The following is a 23,060-nucleotide window of genomic DNA, read 5'->3' on the forward strand; positions in this document are numbered from 1 at the left end:
ATATATATATATTTAATTTAATTTAAATAAATTAATTAAAGATTCAAAATGAAAAGAATTTTTGGAAGTCTTAGAATTTTTAAATATTCTAACCATTGAGGACACGTTCTATATTCTTACATAAAGCTTAATTTTTTAAATCAGAAAATATCCATAAAGAGTTGTAAAAAGCAATTCAAAACAAAGATTTCCTAATGAACTTTGCAGAAAAGTTTTGGTAGAATGTAAAGAAGTTTGTGTAAAAGTTGCAATAGACATTGAAGATGACTCTTTAGACTGAAAACATTATTGCATCAAAATAATACTTTTCGTTTCCATAAGAAGCAGTTAATTAAGTATTGAAATAATAATTTTTAGAAAATTTCAATTTTTGGATCAAAAGTGGCCATGACTACACTGCCATCTAGTCATGGCCACTTTTGATCCAAAAATTGAAATTTTCTAAAAATTATTATTTCAATACTTAATGTAGTTATGGCTCTTTTTGATCAGAAAAAAATTATGTATGTAGGTGAGCGTCTGGGATGAAGGATGACTTGTTAAATCTGTTTAAAGATTCACAAAACTTGGTTGGTACTAGAGTAGAACAAATATTGACCATACTGCTTTTTAAGATTACCAAACTTAATCTTTGTTTTACAAATGTTTTTGGCTCATTTTTGAATCATCTTCAGTTAAGAACTGTTTTAAATTTTAAGCTTATATAAAATAACACAGCTTTTGAATTAAAAGAACAGACTGGTTGTTCCATTTTATATAAACTATTCTTAAAGTTTAAAACTGTTCAAGCCAAAACGTTTTTAAAATAAAATAAAACCTTAAAAATCAGCATGGTTGATATTTGTTTAATCTGTTTTAAAACACCATTCATTTTGAGAGACATTTTTACAATATTTGGTCCATTTGAATATTATAGTTATTCACAAAAGGTTCAAGGATGTTTCACCTTGATCCCAGCAAAGAAAATCCATTTATTTCTCCAAAGAAGAAAGGCTTTAGATATCAGAAGTGATGAATACCAAAGTTCAACAAGGGACTTGATGACATGCTGCAGAAAAGTACATATATATGTCTCTAATGAGTCTCACCATTGTCATCAGCAAGGTAGAAAGAAATCAGCAGCAAATAAAACACACAAGACTACTACAGTTTGGATCTCTCAATTGGACATCTTGATTGGTCTTAGTCTTCCTTATAACCTGATTGGTCCCTCATCTGTTTATGAGTGAAATTAGAGGCCTTCTTGAATTGCAAGTTTGATGTCAGCAATTAATTTGCTGCCAAAAGTCAATACAAATCAGAGATGTTTCTGATCTTAGGACTCTCATTATTTTAGATCAGACAGTGTGTTTATTTTTCATTGACAGTTATTGATGTTAAGTTTGAAGTTATTCATAAATCAGCAGGAACAAACAAACATGTTTCTGTTATCATAATATATTGTGAACCATTCAATTAAAATATACATTATTTTACAAAATTATTAAGGGAGGGTGTTAGGGTGAATGTTTGAATATTTTCACTTCAGGATCTCACAGCTGTTTATTTTATTTAGTTTTTGCTATATCTATGGATTGGACAATTATGCTTCTTTTTCAAACAAGAATGTATGTATTTCAGCTTATAAATTTTTTTAACTATAAACATTGTTTAATTAAACATTTATATAATAATAATCTTATTTCTATCCAAATTAGTCTTGTAGGACTGATTATCAGACTCTATTACAGTAAATAATCTAACTACATACAGGTGTCCCAGGATAGAAGGTAAATATTCTGAGAGGTAAAAGGATAGATTATTTTAAGCAAAAAAATTCATATAAACATGTGTTCCATCCCAAATGGTTTGAGATTGTGGCTACCAGTCTACCAGACATGTGAACAAGAGAGGTTGTGGCCGTTGTATTTAGCCCAAAACGTGAATGGTGGACCATTGAGCGCCATCATCTGGCAATTCTGGACGGTCGATAATGGTGGTTGTTACGTCTGTCATGGCGAGTAGATGATTGGCTTAAACTTCTACATTTTTTTGTGTTTGGGGTTAAAATTATGATATATTTTATTAAAATAATCATTATTTAAGCATTTACAAATAATATTGTAAAGAAACAGACAATTTTAATCCAGAAATTAGAGAGGTTGCGGCCAACGTTTTCATTGCAAAAACATAAATGTCGGATCGCCATCCTGTAAGCCTAGAAGTTTGACAATGGTGCTTGGAACATTGGTGGAGTCAAGCTTGACATTCCAAATGCCATTGTCAAACTTTTAGGCTTACAGGATGGCGGTGCTGAACGTCCAACGTTTATGTTTTCGCGATGAAAACATCAGCCGCAACCTCTCTATTATTTAATTATTCAATTTTTTTGCAAGTGATGTGAAGTTCCTATAGAATTTACATGTATTTGTCTTCATAATAGCTTATCTTAAGGTAGGTTTGTTCTTCCACGGCATCTTCTACTATCAACAGCATAATATGTTTGTAAATTTCCTAAAAATTAATTTTCCGAGCTGCTTTCAAATTTACATAAGCCACTACTTCTTCCCTCGACAAAAGTATGAGGTAGGCCTATCATTTGATCATATGGTAGGACCACACTAATTAAAAATAATAATTTAGTGTTATTAAACATCCTATAAATACTTTAAAATAGTTTAATTTGTTTATTTACCTTTGCTGGTAACATTCGTTGTCAAATGGTTCCACCATTTTTCAACAAATTTCCCGAGTCAATGCGTGCCGTTCACTGAGTCACGTGATATTGTGAAAGTCTGCCACAACAATTTTTTCTTGGAGTTAAAACGTAAACCGTGTACTTCTGCTTGCCATGTAGAAGTAACATTTGAACTTGCGCTGCAACCTCTCTAATATCATGACCACATTTTCCCTAATTGGTGGTGATGATGCTTTTAACTGGCCACCAAGATTGTCAGATCCAACCTCATTAGATTTTTGTTTATGGGTAGTGTTACCACCCATCCGGTTTTCACCCGGACAGTCTGGGAATTGACTCACTGTCTGGGTGAACTATTAATTTTGTCCAGGAATATTCTGCGCAACCTGTTTTTTTTTTTTTTTTTGCTCGTACAATTCATATTCGTACACATCTCCATGTATCCAGTAGAGCTAAGTCATCTGTAGTTTTTTTTTCTTAATTTAGTTACTTATGTTACTTCTACCCAAGTCTCCCTAGTCCCTAACTGTAACTGATTTAAAACCGGCATGCACTGCACATTATTCTTTGCATTGCAAAATGACATTGTGCATGCATCAGGAACTTCTGTTCGAACAAACCTAACCTGCTGTCTGAGTCAGCGATTTTGAAAAGGTGGCAACACTATTTTATGGGGTTGGATGAAAAGTGAATTGTATCAAATGGAACATTCCAATTTTCAACACTGACTCAGCGCTGATCTCAACGTTCGTTAAAAATCGTTCATTTTTTCAACGTTGAAGTGGCACTGTCTCAACACACTCAGCATTCAACAGACATGTTGATTGCTACTTTCCAATGAATTGTGGGTAATTGGTGCAACATTTGAATGGAGTCCATCTTGCTGAGAGTGGAATTATGGGAACTAATTTGTACTCGAGTTGGAACGTTGTTGATGACGTCAAATTGTTGACTTCAACACTCAACACTTGCATTGAAAATTGGAATGTCCCAAAAGAAAGATGTGTATACAAGATGAATGGTAGCTTGCTTAATGGGCACTGTAACCCACATACAGGAATGTGAAAATACATTCAGACAAGCAAAATGCCTTGTTCTCATGAGAATAAAAAGTCCATTGAAGTTGACAGTGAAATTTTTGAAAATTTACTATAAATTGTTGGAAATTTGTTACTTAAAAAAAAATCAAATGCTTCTAATCTCAGAAACTTTAGGATAGAGTACATGCTTATATGAACTTTTTTGCTTAAAATAACCTACTCTTTCACCTCCTAGAATATTGACCATTTCTTTTGGGACACCCTGTGTATGCATTTGTGATGTGTGTGTGTGTATACATATATATGTAATACAGTAGCTTTGCAATTATCCAGTCCAATCTGCCATGTCAAAGATTTTTTTTATATAAACAAAAGTGCAAAATAATTATAAAAATGTAATTATTTTGCACTTTTTATTACAGTACAGTATTATTAAATATTAATATTGTATAAAAATGTGATAGCAAACATTTTCATAAAACATACCGTGTTTCCCCGAAAATAAGACAGTGTCTTATATTAATTTTTACTCTGAAAAATGCGCTAGGTCTTATTTTCAGGGAATGTCTTATTTTTTCCAGGAAGAAGAATTAACATTTATTATTGAACAAAAAAATTCCCAAGTTGAACTTACACGAAAGTGATGTATATCCGGTGTGTCGAACTGTCGCCTTTTTATAGCGTCAACATCGGACTCAATGACCAATTAGTGCTTACTGAACCGTAGCACTATGCAAATGTCATGTGGCGTGATTCCCGGCCGACCAATTAGCCATCACCAGCCGTAACGTTATGCAAATCTGTGATTCCCAAGCCATAGTCTTATGCAAATCATGCCGTGTGGCGTAATTGTCTGCTGACCAATCAGTGGCTGTACTTTCAAAAACCCAACGGCCACTTTCAACCATCTGTCGATGACCGTTACGAGTAAAAAAAAAACTTCGCTAGGTCTTACTTTCAGGGGGAGGTCTTATATTTCGCAATTCAGCAAAATCTGTGCTAGGTCTTATTTTCTGCGGATGTCTTATTTTCGGGGAAACACGGTAGTTATTTCACGTATAATGTGTTATGATAAATGCATCTTACTGGATTATTTTTCATGAAAATTTTATATTAAAACTGCTTGACTGTGCGGGGAATGCTTTTTCTTCAGTCTCTACGTTATCTGGCTTTTTCCTTATTCAGATTGGCCATTTGCCACATTAGACCAGATAATCACAAGTCTACTGTATTATATTAAAACTCATTTATTGCAGTATTTATTTATTCTCATTTTCAAATATAGGAGTGATAGCCTTTTTTTTCTTTATTTTAAACTTAGATTTATCAAATAACTTTAGTGATGAACAAAATCCTGATGTTGAAGATATTGATACGGATAAAATGGAAACAACAACTGCAGATGTCATTATTTCTGAATACCCACCAGACTGTTGTCCTGATTGTTGTTATGTTCGATATCCAGCATGTTTAGGCAATGATGAAAATAAATATTGGGTAATTTGGAAGGAATCAAGAACAAAATGTTTTCGTTTAGTTGAAAACAAATATTTTGAAACAATTGTAATATCAATGATTCTTGTCAGCAGTTTAGCTTTGGTAAGTTTTCTATATAAATAATTATTTCCATAAAATATTGCAAACTGATCTTATTCTTCTATAAATATTTTATTATAATCAAATCAAAGAATATTAACCTTCAAGACAAAAATCAAAAAATGAGTATTTTCAAGAAATTTGAAAAAGTTAATGTTATGATTTAATCCTAATTTTTATATTAAAAGAAAAATTATTTCTTTTTTTATGAAATATTTTAAAATTTTTTAAATAGGCTATCAAATTGTATTTACTTTTTAATAAAATATTTTTGATCCTCTTATTTTAATTTTATCTGTTTTATTTGTTTAATTATTAATTGAATATAATAAAAAGTGTTTAAAATTAAAATTAATGGATATCATGAAGAAAATTATCATTTTCTTTTCTTTTATCAGAAAATGAAATAAATCTGAAGGCTTTATTGTGATATTAATAAACATATTTCTTGTTTTTTTTGGCAAATTAATGTTTTATAATCAGTCATGTGACATAAGATAATTAAGCAGCATTGCTTATTAAAATATAACACTTCATTGACTGGAAACATCTCAGAACTTTTTGCTTTATGGATATCAGTTCTTCTCTTTGCTTTCCTTCACATAACTATATCATGCAAAATACTCAATTTTGGCTTAACAGAAAATATCAAAGGATTAAGCTGAGCAATCTTCACATTAGATAGATTGACTAATTTGCATTCCATAACTATCTTGTGTAAAGGTTCCTCCTCACCAGGTACTGGTACAATATATATAAAAATAGATTCATGATAAACCTTTGAGTGACCAGTAAAATATTTATTTGAAAAAACAAACGTTTTCGACCGTATTCTTCGGCCTTCTTCAGGTTAAACGTTCCGAGATTCGAAAAGCCATTGTGCTTTAAGATTTAAAAGTTTTGGAACATACTCAACTCATTATGCGCATGCGTATCAAGCATTGCATAAACAAAAATATATTTAAACAATATTATTTGACACACACATGAAATGGTGGAAAACACCCTAAATTGAGTTGTGGGGACCTTCTCCTTCAAAAACAAACTTCCAAGCTGTAGAAATATTAATCGCATCATTATAGTTGAAGCAGTTATTGCGTAACCCCGCTTTATATATTTCCAGAGTTTCTAGCGTTCGTATGTGTTCCCTTCTGTGTGAAAGTTTAATGATTTGCACGTTATGCAATTCGCTCATTTGTTTTTTCAAATATTGGTCACTGAAAGGTTTATCATGAATCTATTTTTATATATATTGTACCAGTACCTGGTGAGGAAGAACCTTACACAAGGTATTTGAAGCTATGCCGGTTAAATTATATAAGAAGGCAGTTCTAGCCCTTATTAGGGCTACGGCTAAGCTGAGATTCCTTACAATATGCAAGAATAGAGGGGTGTTCCCTATGTCCATTCAACGAATATGTCTACCTGTTAGATGTGAATCATTGTTACCCAAGCTTAGAATATTATGTTTACGGAAGGCAATACGCACAACATGCAAGATGGTGTTTTTTAAACTCAATTGCATAATCAATGTTGAGAATCAAATACACAACCAGGATCCGGGGTTACTACAAAAAGTCAATATGAAAATTGTTACCTCCAACAATTGTTACTTCCAACATAAGCTTGAAAGAAGCCTATCCATACATTATCAAAAGAAATTTGACTGGATTCTCAACAAGCAAAAACAGCATGAGGTACTATAACTCTCATCCTTGAAATGCTGGGACAACATATCACCTCCTGATTTTCTCATCTGCTCACTATCACATGGACCCATGTTTGCCCCTCGCAATTTCTACGAACTAAAAAAGTGATGTCTGATTTAGAAAATCTGATCACTGGGATGAATGAAGTGCATAAAGAATATTTCAGATGGAAATCAGCATTCAAGATACAACTTACTAACAACCATATATAAGACAACCGAATTTGGAAGCAGATTTGCAAGTCCAAGAAGTGGTTAAAAGATAACATAGTAATTCTCAAGGCTGATAAAAGCAAGGCTCTGGTGTTATTGAAGAAGAAAACGTACATTTCGATGATGCAAAAATAAATCAATGATACGGAGTGTGAACTTATCGAGGATGGATTTGTCAACAAACTACAAGTGCATGTAAAAAAGTTTACTCAAACACCTTGGCTAGAGTATTGAACATAAATAGGGCAGTGGTGCCTTCCCCTGACACTCCCAGGCTCTTTGCATTTGCCAAAACACACAAGAATATACCTTCATTGAGACTGACCCTTGATAAGGCACGATCCCCTTAGAATGTTAGACACGGCTATACACAAGCATATAGCTCATAGCTTAAACAATTATCCATGGACGGTTAGGAACTCAGTAGAGTTATTGGAAGCTTTGAGACTGCTTAGCATTAATGATCGAACGTACATCATTGTGCTTGATTTCGTTTCATTATATCCTTCTATAAAAATCCAGCCATGCTTTTGCGCAATTAGGGACCTATTACTAACTTCATATGGGGCGTATTGTAAACAAGTATTAGATCTTGCCCACCTGTTATGCTACACATCATTTTTTTGGTTCAACAGCAAAACGTACCTCCAGAAGCATGGTATCTCTATAGGCAGCTCACTTTCAGGAGATTTGTGTGAGTTAGTTGTTAGACAACTAGAACAAAGAATAGTACCTATGTATATTTCTAACATACTTATTTATAAAAGATACGTTGATAACATCTTTATTATGTGGAATGCTAAGCCAGATATAAATAACTTCATTGACGCAATGAATAATGACCCATATGGCCTCTGCATCAAATTGGACCAAATAAACAATTTGAATGCTACCTTCCTTGATATCAATATACAATTAAATGGCGACAGTATATCGACCAAGGTCCATTACAAGCCATGCTACACGCCTCTATTCATCCCGGCCAATTCTGATGACCCCTTTTCGTACAAGGTAGCGGCATTCTGGGCCCTAACCAAAAGAGCATTTACACACCACTAAAAGTTCGATGATACATTGGCAGAATTACAACGCATCCAGAACATAGCCACGTGACACGGATATGGGCCAAGATTAATTCAGAACCTAGCGTTTGCCTATTCATCACAAGTATATAATAATGACAACGGTAGCTCACACACGAACAACTCCAACAATTTTCAGTCTTTGGCTGTGGTTGAATATAACCACCACCTTGACCCGATTTACAGAGAAATTTCTGCATGTACAAACAAGAGAATTGCATATAGCAGGTGTAGTACCATTTATGACATTCTGCGCAACTGCAAAGACAACATAGACAAAAGATTGGCTCCAGGGGTATATTCTGTCCCACTAAGGAACCATAGATTTTAAAGGGACCTGGTATATATTGGGTCCTCGATATGCTCTCTAGATAAACATATATGCGAACACAAGTATGACATTGATCATAACAGATACACCATTGCCCTATCTACTTATGCTTCAACTCCGGGCATAAGTGCTGACTTGCATAACGCACGAATCATTAAACTTTCACACAGAAGGGAACAAATACGAACGCTAGAAACTCTGGAAATATATAAAGCGGGGTTACGCAATAACTGCTTCAACTATAATGATGCGATTAATATTTCTACAGCTTGGAAGTTTGTTTTTGAAGGAGAAGGTCCCCACAACTCAATTTAGGGTGTTTTCCACCATTTCATGTGTGTGTCAAATAATATTGTTTAAATATATTTTTGTTTATGCAATGCTTGATACGCATGCGCATAATGAGTTGAGTATGTTCCAAAACTTTTAAATCTTAAAGCACAATGGCTTTTCGAATCTCGGAACATTTAACCTGAAGAAGGCCAAAGAATACAGTCGAAAACGTTTGTTTTTTCAAATAAATATTTTACTGGTCACTCGTTTATTGTGAATCTTTTTATATTTCATGAAAGGTTTATCGTGAATCTATTTTTATATTCCATAACTAGAAAAACAAATAAACTAGTATTACCATTATTTTCATGTAATAACAGACCCACTGGAAAAGAAATATCTTGATGCAAAGATTTTTTAATTTCATCTCTTATAGAAAAAACATAGCAATTCATATATTAAGGAACATCACTGCCTATCATAGCAGTTATATTGATTTCATGATCAATAGATAATACCTTCGTATTCTATACATGATAGAATGGTTCCACAATGTTTTGTGTAAATTGAAATTATATAAATTTAAACTAACATTTATATCACAAATAAGGTGATAGATTCTGTATTTCTCAGATAATTTTTAGTCTTGATTTACAAAGTGATGATTATATGATTTTGATTTACATGAAACTATCATAGAACTAATTTGCTATTTAAATTGAGGATTATGTGTATGTCTAACTTCATGCTGTTATTTTTTCATCACTATTTTTTTATCATATAAAAATTTGAATTCAATACTGGAAACTTAAATTAGTAATGTTGAGTTCAATATTGATGAAACAAAAAATCTAGAATTCAAATATACTCAAAAACTGGATGAATCAACAAACATACAGAACAATAAATCTTAATGTGACATCAGTATAAAGTTTAATTTAATTCAGATAAACGTTTTTGATCTTATGTACTGTACATGTGCTTCACATCTGCATAGAATGTTTGTAATGTACAAAACAGAATGTTTTATACATTACAAAACATAAGTTAACTGCCATCATTAGTTAACATATTTTGTTATAGCTCTTCAACTAGCACTCATGTGTCTTTAATCATAAATTTGTAGTTATTCAAATATACTACTAGCAGATAGTAGATCCTATTTTCTAATTGGTGAGTGGGGAATCTGGCTTTGTCAACAATAGGCTTTAGCAAAGTACCAGGTTTATGTGTTTTAGCAAATGCAGAGAGCTTTGGATTTTCAAATTTATTCTTAAATTTGAAATTATAAACATCTTTTGTACATTACAAAACATTCTGTTTTGTAATGTACAAAAGATGTTTTGTACAAAAGATGTTTTGTACAAATTTAAGAATAAATTTGAAAATCCAAAGCTCTCTGCATTTGCTAAAACACATAAACCTGGTACTTTGCTAAAGCCTATTGTTGACAAAGCCAGATTCCCCACTCACCAATTAGAAAATAGGATCTACTATCTGCTAGTAGTATATTTGAATAACTACAAATTTATGATTAAAGACACATGAGTGCTAGTTGAAGAGCTATAACAAAATATGTTAACTAATGATGGCAGTTAACTTATTTTGCTATGTTAACAGTTTTAAATTTTGTAACTTTATATCTATCCATTCAGTTATATCTATCCATTAATTAATTAAGTTGTATCTTCTATGCCTTGAGGAATTGATTGTTACAGACAGTTAAAGATCTCCTATACTACTATCAGTTTTAAAGCTATTACACATCATCTCACACAGCTATTTCTCATGCTTCCAATACAATAAAAACACTTACCTATAAAAAGTGGGAGTACAAGTGGACAGCCCTCTATCAGGTAACCTGTGCAAAATGGTGCTATACTTTCTGGAAAAGAAAATTTTACTGCTGTTCCTTCCAGGGATAGTATTATCTCTGGAAGGAACAGTAGTAAAATTTTGTTGGAGATACATCAACAGCATCCTTATCATTTAGAAACTAAAACCAGACATTGACAATTTTTTAGAACACATAAACAACAATCGCTATAGGCTCTTCCTAAAGTTTGAACAGTTAAGCAACAAGTGCCCTCACTTTTTAGACCTGAACATCTGATTTAAAAATGGCCACATTGAAACAGACATATACAGTAGACCCCCTATAATGTGGTAGATATGTTCCACTTTATAAGAATTTCATGTTGTAGGAATCCTTAAATACATGAGCCAATCGCAGCCCAACACATGTGAAGTTTATGGGCTACGGCTGTTTGAAAGGTTTTCTTCCATAAAATTAATCGATTCTAGACTAATTCGACTCAACATTTCCAAAACACGTATATATTTTTTGGGAATAATCAGTATAAACTATGCAATAAACAAAAAATTGTAGGATTACTTACCGAGTGTGCACCATTTGACGTCGCCATTGCTTAAGCTTGTTTTCATCGCGGAGCAGTGCACCAAACAGCGGCCATGATTTCTGATAAGTTATTTTCCTGCAAAAAATTTGTTGACCTTTGGAGACATCATTAATATAAATCATTTTTATGGCCGTTGAATAAGAAATGTTTCTTTCACAAGAAATGTATAAAATTACAGTACTGTATTAGACTTACGGTACCTAATTTACATACTGTACAGACGATAGTAAACTCAACTTACTCGCCTAAACTCTCNGGTTTATGTGTTTTAGCAAATGCAGAGAGCTTTGGATTTTCAAATTTATTCTTAAATTTGTACAAAACATCTTTTGTACAAAACATCTTTTGTACATTACAAAACAGAATGTTTTGTAATGTACAAAAGATGTTTATAATTTCAAATTTAAGAATAAATTTGAAAATCCAAAGCTCTCTGCATTTGCTAAAACACATAAACCTGGTACTTTGCTAAAGCCTATTGTTGACAAAGCCAGATTCCCCACTCACCAATTAGAAAATAGGATCTACTATCTGCTAGTAGTATATTTGAATAACTACAAATTTATGATTAAAGACACATGAGTGCTAGTTGAAGAGCTATAACAAAATATGTTAACTAATGATGGCAGTTAACTTATTTTGCTATGTTAACAGTTTTAAATTTTGTAACTTTATATCTATCCATTCAGTTATATCTATCCATTAATTAATTAAGTTGTATCTTCTATGCCTTGAGGAATTGATTGTTACAGACAGTTAAAGATCTCCTATACTACTATCAGTTTTAAAGCTATTACACATCATCTCACACAGCTATTTCTCATGCTTCCAATACAATAAAAACACTTACCTATAAAAAGTGGGAGTACAAGTGGACAGCCCTCTATCAGGTAACCTGTGCAAAATGGTGCTATACTTTCTGGAAAAGAAAATTTTACTGCTGTTCCTTCCAGGGATAGTATTATCTCTGGAAGGAACAGTAGTAAAATTTTGTTGGAGATACATCAACAGCATCCTTATCATTTAGAAACTAAAACCAGACATTGACAATTTTTTAGAACACATAAACAACAATCGCTATAGGCTCTTCCTAAAGTTTGAACAGTTAAGCAACAAGTGCCCTCACTTTTTAGACCTGAACATCTGATTTAAAAATGGCCACATTGAAACAGACATATACAGTAGACCCCCTATAATGTGGTAGATATGTTCCACTTTATAAGAATTTCATGTTGTAGGAATCCTTAAATACATGAGCCAATCGCAGCCCAACACATGTGAAGTTTATGGGCTACGGCTGTTTGAAAGGTTTTCTTCCATAAAATTAATCGATTCTAGACTAATTCGACTCAACATTTCCAAAACACGTATATATTTTTTGGGAATAATCAGTATAAACTATGCAATAAACAAAAAATTGTAGGATTACTTACCGAGTGTGCACCATTTGACGTCGCCATTGCTTAAGCTTGTTTTCATCGCGGAGCAGTGCACCAAACAGCGGCCATGATTTCTGATAAGTTATTTTCCTGCAAAAAATTTGTTGACCTTTGGAGACATCATTAATATAAATCATTTTTATGGCCGTTGAATAAGAAATGTTTCTTTCACAAGAAATGTATAAAATTACAGTACTGTATTAGACTTACGGTACCTAATTTACATACTGTACAGACGATAGTAAACTCAACTTACTCGCCTAAACTCTCCGTAGTGTGGCGCTGGATGGTGGAAAGTATATATATAATTATAATGAAGTTAAAATAAATTAAGTTAATATATAATTATATATACAATACCTAATTTATTTATAATACTGTACAGACGATAGTAAACTCAACTTACTCGCCTAAACTCTCTGTAGCGTGTAAGTAGTTTGACTGCTCGTCTACTATTGGTCCAGATTTGACCAATCCTGTCGCAACACGAGTCGGCGACGACATTTTACGTATCCCTTTTAGTGTCTTTATACGAATACTGTCACAATTTTTTCGCCACGTTATAGGAATCTCCGTTATAGGAACTCGCGTTATGGGGGGTCTACTGTACTACAAATTGGGATATCAGATATTTATTCCAATGAGTTCCAACAGTTCATAAATGTACAAATTAGCAGCATTTAGAGCTCTTATTAAACAGGTTTTTCTCTCATTGCATAAACATCATAAATACAATGGAGGAATTAAAATGCATTGAAAACATGTCAATTGTGCACAACTATCTTAAAAAATTATTGAAGATTAGATTAAATGTAAGAGATAGATAGAAGAAATAAAGAGGGTTAATGTGAGAAAGATATCTCTAGTCCCAAAATGGTTGATCATGTCAGTTTAGTATTCAGTGTTATTGTAAAAATGAAAGTAGTTATATGTCAGGCAATTCTTCTTTCTTGTTGGAGCTTTATACTGCCTGGCAATCTTCCTCTTTCTTCTCCTTGTTGAAAGTGTGAAAGTGACCTCCTTCATCCTTCAACACACAAAAAGGAAAATGTGTCCTATATTATCCTACATATACATATATATATATATATATAAATATAAATTTTTCTTCACCCTCAACAAATGGGCTTGTTGCCTCTGTAGGCAACATATCATCAAGACAAAAGAAAGACAGAGAAAGCGAAATGGAAAGACAAAAGAGGATGACAGACATTCTATAAATATAGGGTGTCTCAGTTAAATGTTTCAGAACTTCTAAGAGGGGTAGGGTGCATCCCGACGACTTGGAATCATATAGTAATGTGGGGTCGGAAATGCTTTCCTGATGAGGTAGATGGCATTGAGCGAAAGTTCCAAGCGTTCTTGCAAGGAATCGTCATTTTGTACAAGGATGCAGAGTTAGCCGATATGCATTTGGTGTATGGTCCTGCAGATTGTATTGGGCTAGCCGCACAGCACTTGTATGCAGAACGATATCGGATGAGGTGTATTCCCAGCCATAATTTCTTTGCAAGCTTGCACTAGAGGTTAGCTGTTTCTGTGTACATCACCGCTTCGGGAAAGCATTTCCGACCTTGTATTGCTATATGATTCCGAGTCATCGGGATGCACCCTACCTCTCTTGGAAGTTCTGAAACGTTTTAACTGAGACACCCTGTATATATATATAAACAATTAATTATAACTAAGTATAAAATATTCTATAAATTCAGGATGAAATATATATTTAAAAAATGTAAAAACTATACAACATTGAAGTCTTTTCTAAAAATTTTTAGTCTTCTTAAGCATTTTTTCACAATTACTGGAACATCAATTTAACCAATTTACATAATGTAGGTTGGGAAGAGCTTATAAAAGAAGATTGACTTCATCAATGTTGATTGTGCTCCAGTTATTGTGAAAGGACATTTAAGAAGACTGCAAAATTTTTTTTGTGTATGTCTCTAATATTGTATATATTTTACATTCTTTAAATATAACTAAGTATATTTAAATATATAGTGGGTGATCAGTTAATGAACAAATCGGATCATGAACACTTTTGCAAAAGATTTTTGTTCAGACAATGAACACTTCACAGAACAAATACAAGAAGTGATATAAAATAATGAATACTGATTGGTCTTCCCTTGTCTTCAGGCAACAATTTGAAACCTTTTGGAGTGCGGGAGACATTGACATCGACGCTCAACCCAGTATATACTGATCGGATAGTATTCCTCCAAACTTTGAAATTCTGTCTTGTAATTCCAGCTTTTTATTTTTCTGACAGAAACAATTCTTTTATAGTATTTGTGAGACTGTTGAGCAGGCACTTGTTAAGTTTTGCACTGGTTTTTATTTTCAAAAGGTGAGAGTATAATAGCAAAGGTAGAGAGTGGGCAGATGTCTGATGTTGCTGGACAGTATGGCGTGAATAGGTCTACAGCAGGCTGCAGTTCGATCTTATCTAATAAAGATACTATATAATCAAGAAGACTCAAGCAGCTAAAGGAGTAACAAAAATAAAGAACATTGAAGAGCTCATAATGGAACCTGAAACTGATCTGATGACAGAAGAACGCCAAGAACTCTTGAATGAAGAACACCAAGAAACTTGGTGAGATATGTTTTCTTCTGAAAAAGAGGATTAATACCAATATCTGCTATTAAAGATCTTTTGAAGAAGTGGGAGGGTATCAGAATGACAGTCTTAGATTGGCATCCAAACCAGGTTGAGGTTAATAGGCTTAGGGATCTCTACAATTACAATGCTATTAATTACTTCTGAAAAATCTTGAAGAAGAGAGAAAAGCAATCGACATTAGACAGATTCTTTAACCCCCACAAATGGGGAAAATACATGACTAATAAAAATGCAAGACTGTGTATATATATTTTTATTATTACATATAAATAAACGTAGTACGAAAGTGTATATTTTTTTATTTTTTGGGGTCTCCAGAACAAATTAATCAAATTTCCATAAAAACCTATGGTAAATTGATATTTACCATAGGTTTTTATTTATATTTAATTATATTTACCATAGAACAATTCAGATAGCGAACAAAGTCTTGGAATGGATTATGTTTGTTAACTGATCACCCATTGTAATTTATGGCAGCCAATTGTCACAAAACCATACAGACTTGAAGTAGATCTAATGTTACATTGAAAATGTTTGAATTAAATTAAACTCTATACTAGTGTTACATTAAGATTTATTGTTGTGTAATCAGTCTATAATTAATGTTTATGCAGTTTTTAATAAATGAATAAATAATTCTTCAATTCACAGTTAACCACAGTTTTTTATGTTAATGTCATTAACACACAAAGTATCATTCAATTTATTGTGTCATTTTTATCCATTTTCTTGTTACAGAATTTTATGTATCATATGTCAAAACTACTTTGCTTGTCTCATAGCTAGGAGAATGGAATTGGAAATTTCATAAAGATGAGTTTTTTTCATTACTTTCTTTCTTTTCTCTGAATATTTGTACCTGTCTTTCCAATAGAGTTATATATTTTTCTATCAACAATGGCAAGATTTTCACTTTCCTTATTTATTCATTCTTCCATTTTCTATCAACCAAGTGAATAAACTTGTTACAAACAATTTCCTACCATTTCTGGCTTTGGAGGATATCATTGATCATTCTTTGGTTGTTCCTCAAAGCAATTTCTTTTATAATATTTTTCACTTTTCTGTATTTTAATTTCACAAGTCTATTTACAGTTATATCTTAACAAAAAAAATTATCTTGTTTAATAAATCTTTATTTTGCTGGAATAAAAACATTGTCTTGATATTTCCTTTAATAGATATTCATTTAGTATGTCTGATTTAACAGGTTAATTTTTCAAGATTAATTTCAAAAGTTTGAGAAACAATCATGAAAAATGTAATTTATGATTGCATTATCATTTATTTAGCTACAAAATTGTAAAGCTTTTTTACGGTAAATTTCATAAAAAGCTTTTATATTTTAACATCATAAAATATATCTATATTATTAATTTATATTATTTTAAATAAAAATATTCAGTTTTCAATATAATGTTCTATACTTACCAAGTGTAAATTTTTAATAAGTGATAATTCACAGTTAAATGTTTTATTTTTAGGCTTTAGAAGATGTTAATTTGAAACACAGACCAATCCTAAAAGATATATTGACTTATATGGATAAAGTTTTTACTGTAATATTTTTCTTTGAAATGTTAATTAAATGGTTAGCGTTTGGCTTCAAACAATATTTTACTAATGCATGGTGTTGGCTGGATTTTGTTATTGTACTGGTAAGAATCAGTTTAATATTTATAATAAATTTATTTCTCAAAACCATATTTTAGGATATTAAATATTTTAATTCTCATTATTATTTTTGCAATTGTTTTTGAATTCACAAAAGTAATAATGAAATTAAAATATTGAATAAAAATATTTTAATTTTATTTCAAAAAGTTATTTTTAGTTAAATAGTTTAAATTATTTAAAATAATCTATAAAATTAAATTAAATCTTTCATCTTATAGACTATTAAACCATAATTGTAGTTTTAAAACATTCATGGTTAGTTGTTAGCATGATCAAAAATTTGAATATATTAAAATTCCTCTGTCAGTTTCATTTTAAGTCTTTGCTATGATTATTTTTATTTAAGATTTTTACTTGTATAAAGAATATAAAGTAAACAAAAATGTGTAATTTGTAAATAAATAAATAAAATTCTAGGCCAATTGTTATTCATTATACATGCAGTATGTTAAAATTATCATTTTAGTAATAGCTTGAAATAAACATATAAAATAAATGTCTCTATAGCAATCATATCTGGTTTTATTGTTGCAGAATAAATCAATGTTAGATCTCAAAAATATTCTATTGGTCTAGTATAGAAATTTAAACTTAATAAGTGTTTGTAATAGGATTGTTGAATGAGAATTTAGTAGTCCAATTAATTTAACTACAAGTTAAAATTTTTATATAAATAAAAATATAAAATCTAATCTTTATTAGTAAAAACTGCAGTTAACTTCATTTCATATAGTATTATTAAAAATTTTATTGATTTATCATCAGAATGAAACCAATATTAATCTGTATTGATATGCTGTTGTTCTCAATTGTTACATACAACACTAATTGTATGAAATAAAATTAAATGTATATTTTACTAATATAGATTGAAGAGTATCATTATCTATAAGTTAATTGTTATTTTAATAATTTAAAATATAATTAAATTTATAAAAATGTTGAAATGATTAGCATGACTTGGAATTTCTGTGCATAACCAAAGAATAAAATAACTGGTTATTTTAATAAGTATATAATTTTAGTAATAACTTACTAAAATGTAGGTTAAAATTTCTATTTGTTCCTTTTTTTTCATTTATCCTTTTGTAGATATTTCAAAATGAATTATAAAATGCATGGGCATGCTTGGTAGAGGTTAGATGGGTCAGGACCCAGAGTTTAATATAAAGCTGTTGCACATATCTAATTTTAAATTACATTTTGTGATCTCATTTTGAACTCAGCACTTTTAACTTTTTGAATAACATTTTGAACTTTAGCAGAAAGTTAGAATGTTAACCGATAATATTTTAAATCTTTTGTCAATTGATGCATATGCTTTATCAATGCAATCAATAGCAGAGACAAATATCAAAAGTGTAGTTCTGAAGGATCACCAAGGCGATCCAGAACGTGATGTGAGTAAGAAAGTGAGGACCTTACAACGAATCGGGATAAAAAAAAAAAACTTTTTATATAACTAATACCTTCTCGCGTAATGCAATACATACAATAGACATGAATTATTTTCTCGCATCAATCTCACGCAAACTCCGTTATTCCCGATATTACAATCTAATCCAATATTCATGAGCCCCGTTATCAATCACTCACGGTAATCTTACAGATGAATTACACTGCAGATCCGCCACCACAATAATTCATATATATAGCAGTCTCTCTTGTAAGTGGATGATGTCCGAATGGAGTTGCGACCACGTGGCAACTAAAAAAACATATCTCTCCTCGGATCGAAATAATGGGTTGTGAACAACAGGTTGAAGGTGTTCAATTATCTGACCTAAATCAGATAATTCCCTAAAGTCTGCCGAGTCCGATGTAAACCGATTACTTTACTTACTATTCACTCCGTTCTAACTTACTGCTCCTCTGTCCTTCGCAGGTTCGGTTTCCGACTACCTTCATCCGTTTCCTTACGCAGTCCAGCCTTCACACAGGAACCAGTCCAAAACCAAACACCAACTCACCCCCTCTTGTCACTGGTCACCCTTTTTATCACTTCCTACAAGCTCCTCCCTTCGCCTCCACGTGGTCACCAAAGGGGCCAATCATGGCACTTACAAAATCCACCATAAGGTGGTGCGCGATACAAATTTTTGAACCGAACAAACAAAGAACACGAGAACCCGAACAAAGGCGTGACAACACACACATATAAAAATATAAAAATAAAACATATAAAACAATACAAGTGCCTAGCACTACAAAAGCTGTAATTTTAGGGACCCTTCATTTTAACTATTTTTTCCACGGAACCTAAAGTAAATATACACATATTCTATAAAATGTTATAAATTTATCAATAATTAAATGTAAAGTTGGGATGTTCATTTCTCTCACACTCAACTTTTGAAAATCTGAAGATCCCAAAAATTTTTTTGTCAGGAATACCAATGATCAGATGCTAAATTACTTAATAGTTAACAATGACAAGTTTATTTGTAGTAGGAAATTATTCTAGTCATTTATGAATTGATTAAATTTTTAAAAAAATATATGAAAGATAGATGAAAGTTGAGACTAGATATGGAAAGACTAGGGGTAAGTGACCCAATTAACGATATACGATCATCTAGTTTGCACCAGAAGTCACATTATTTCAATTCAAAAATTTTCCCCTAAACTGAGTTAGATATATGACTAGCATGACTCTATTGTTAACAGGAATTACTTGATGTACAGGGGAAAGATACTACTAAAACAAGGTTTATATTTTAAATTATTATGTATATCACTTAAATTAGGTGTCCTAATTCTTAATGTGATTAGATGAATAAATGCTTGCTTATTAATTTATTTTAATCCATAGTGCCAAAATTTATATTATGAATACATTTAAATTAAATATGCAATAGAATCCCAGTTATTCAAGGTAATGTTGACTGATAGTGTCTCAGATAACAAGAAATTCAGATAATATGGACAACCACAATTATTTTGGATTAAAAAATTATAAATATAAAATCTCTATATATAACCCATTCAACGTGTCCGTCCGTCCCGTAACCGTTTGATAACGGACACTAGAGGCGCCCCTATCGTGTGCCATATTTCAAAAATTCAAATTAACAATTTTAATTCTTATTTAAATTAACAATATAAATTATTATTATTCATTTGCCCAATAAATTATTATTTGGTCAATATAACAATATAAATAATTCAGTATATTTGTAATAGGAATTTATTATTTCAGGGGTTTATATCTTGCGAAGGGTCGCAAGTAGGGGTATGGTTCCTTTGACTTTATTGTTCGCACAGGGGGCTACAGTTTGGGGGGGTTGCCACCTCTTCACCTAATCTTACCATTGGGACTTTAACAGAGCTGTATAGCATATTGATAGGAACAAAAAAAGTCAAAGGAACCATGCTTCATGGAAATTTGTAAACAACGCCCACTAGGGGGCGTCCCGGGCTACTAGTATTTATACAGTATATCAATTTTAAGCTCTTGAGAATAATAAGTGAATTTACTCATATATAAGAACAACAATTTTTATATCATTTATTATATAGTTGATATATGTACAATAGAAGAATAAAAATGTGTATTGTTATAGTTACATTTTACCGTGTTTCCCCGAAAATAAAACAGCATAGGTTTTGCTGAATTGCTAAATATAAGGCCTCCCCCGAAAGTAAGACCTAGCAAAGTTTTTTTTACTCATAACGGTCATCGACAGATGGTTGAAAGTGGCCGTTGGCTTTTTGAAAGTATAGCCACTGATTGGTCAGCAGACATTCACGCCACACGGCATGATTTGCATAAAACTATGGATTGGGTATCAGATTTGCGTAACGTTACGGCTGGTGATGGCTAATTGGTCGGCCAGGAATCACACCACATCACATTTGCATAGTGCTATGGTTCAGTAAGCACTAATTGGTCATCGAGCCTGATGTCTACGCTATAAAAAGTTTAAGTTGAAGCGAGAGTGGGAAGTCCACTCCAGCATGGAAACTTCGTAAATTCACTTCGGTTTTATTTAAGTTCAGTTTGACATGACCGGATATATGTCACTCTCATCTAAGTTCAACTTAGGAATTTTTTTGTTCAATAATAAATTGTGAATTCTTCTTCATGGAAAAAATAAGACATCCCCTGAAAATAAGACCTAGCGCATCTTTCAGAGCAAAAATTAATATAAGACACTGTCTTATTTTCGGGGAAACACAGTAATATGTATGATTTATCTCACATTGAGGTTAAATGATAAAAGGTAACAGAAACAAATCATTTTGTAATATGTATTATTGCTTTAATTAAACTTTCTTTTATGAATTTTAGTATAAGAAAAGTAGAGTGAAATAATAGTAACGAGTAAATATTTATTATGACATCATTACAATGCCAGGCTGCAATTTTTGATCATATTTTTAATTTATTTTATTTAAAATATATGCTCTCCACCTCAAATTAGTAGTCTTGCCCCTGTACATCATACATTTCCTATTAGCAATACACTCATGCCAGCCATCTATCTAACTCCTTTCAGGGGAATTTTTGAATTGAAATAACATGACTTCCAGTTTGCATCAGAAGTTTGTATATATCAATAGTTCATCATAGCCTGCTGCCTCTAAGCTATCCATATCTGGTCTCACCTTTCATCGATCCAACTCTGTTCTTGAGATTAAGAAAGGAGAAACAGACAGATGGACAACAGTGGGGATTTATAGGTCTACAGTTTTTTCAACTTGCAGCCCAATAAGATACTGATAAATACAATTCATAATAAATATAATCCATAATTATGATCCATAAATATATTTTTATTTTTCCAAAAATGTTTGAGTTAAATTTAAAATATGATAATCATAATGGTCAATTTCACATTTTTCATTCACACCAATGTCAGAGAATTAGATATATCTAGACAAGGACATGCATATATGAAGGGTTTTGAGAGTTTAACCCCCTCCTGTTTGGAAAGAATTAAAAAAAATCAAATAAAATTAATCAGGGCCTCCTGCCTATATGTATACTCTTTCCATATTTGCTCTCAGCTTTCATCTATGTAACTCTGTTCTTGAGATTAAGGAAGGATGGTTGGATGACAGTGGTAATTTATATGTCTACAATTTTTTTAAATTGCAGCCAAATTAAAATTAAACAGTATATTGTATATAATTTTATTTATTTCATATCAGTTCATGTTCTCTTTAGTCTACAGTGTTTTGTCACTCTACATACCTACCTATATTGTAAAAATTAATAAATTATATTATGAAAAAATAGTTTGTTTTTAAGCCCTATCCTTTTAAAGATTCTGTAGAAGGCATCTTTCTAGGGTTATCAATATTTCAAATATCAGATTGTTGTTAATCCAGAATCAGCATGGAGACACACAGACAAAACACATTGTATTGGTTAAGGTATCTTCATTTAATTAAGGAATTAATGTACAAATGAGTCTTTACGTAATAGTAGGACAAATGTCCATACGTGTCGACAGATAGTAGTCTGAACAAAGGAACAAGTGAAGACAAAAAATATATTTTGGTTATTGGGAAGATCCCTCTAGTGGGTCAAATTGGTTTGCATCAGAAGTACCGACACAGATTGCATTTTATTTTCAATAATTTATATACATTAAATGCATGTCAAAATTTGGATGAGTTTAAAATGTTTTTAGGTATAAATCAAATTTATCAATATACTAGATTTTAAGAAGTAGATTATTCTCTAAAATTCATTTGGTTTGTATATTTGTCCATATGAGTTAATCGAAATTCTGATTGGTTAAGATTGGCTTCATTTGTCAGAATTTGCACTTCTATATGTATATAATAATTTTAATTTGGAATTAACAGGACTGCTAAGTTTTCATTCATTGGTTTTATTGGAAATTTCCATGCGAATTGGTGGAAAAATTGTTTTAATTTTCATTTATATTAAGTAAATATTTTTTACTATACATTATATCAAATCTGCTTGATGAATTTCAATGAAATTAAATATCAAATAT

At 31.6% G+C, this 23,060-nt stretch overlaps 1 protein-coding gene across 5 annotated transcripts in view; it reads left to right on the forward strand.

Moving 5' to 3' along the window:
- Positions 1-23,060, forward strand: part of LOC111614458 (sodium channel protein para-like) — a 54,982-nt gene that overhangs the window by 18,454 nt on the left and 13,468 nt on the right. For all 5 annotated transcript variants that reach the window (XR_002754934.1, XM_023355836.1, XM_023355835.1 and 2 more), the window contains exons 3-4: positions 5,039-5,316; positions 16,896-17,069. Coding sequence is in view for 4 of the 5 variants with exons in the window: in XM_023355836.1 (XP_023211604.1) it covers positions 5,039-5,316; positions 16,896-17,069 (452 nt within the window). In the remaining variant the exon portion in view is untranslated. The remainder of the gene's footprint in view (positions 1-5,038; positions 5,317-16,895; positions 17,070-23,060) is intronic.

This window comes from Centruroides sculpturatus, unplaced genomic scaffold, assembly GCF_000671375.1.
Source record: "Centruroides sculpturatus isolate CEXI.00-Female unplaced genomic scaffold, Cexi_2.0 scaffold1907, whole genome shotgun sequence".
NCBI lineage: Eukaryota > Metazoa > Arthropoda > Arachnida > Scorpiones > Buthidae > Centruroides > Centruroides sculpturatus.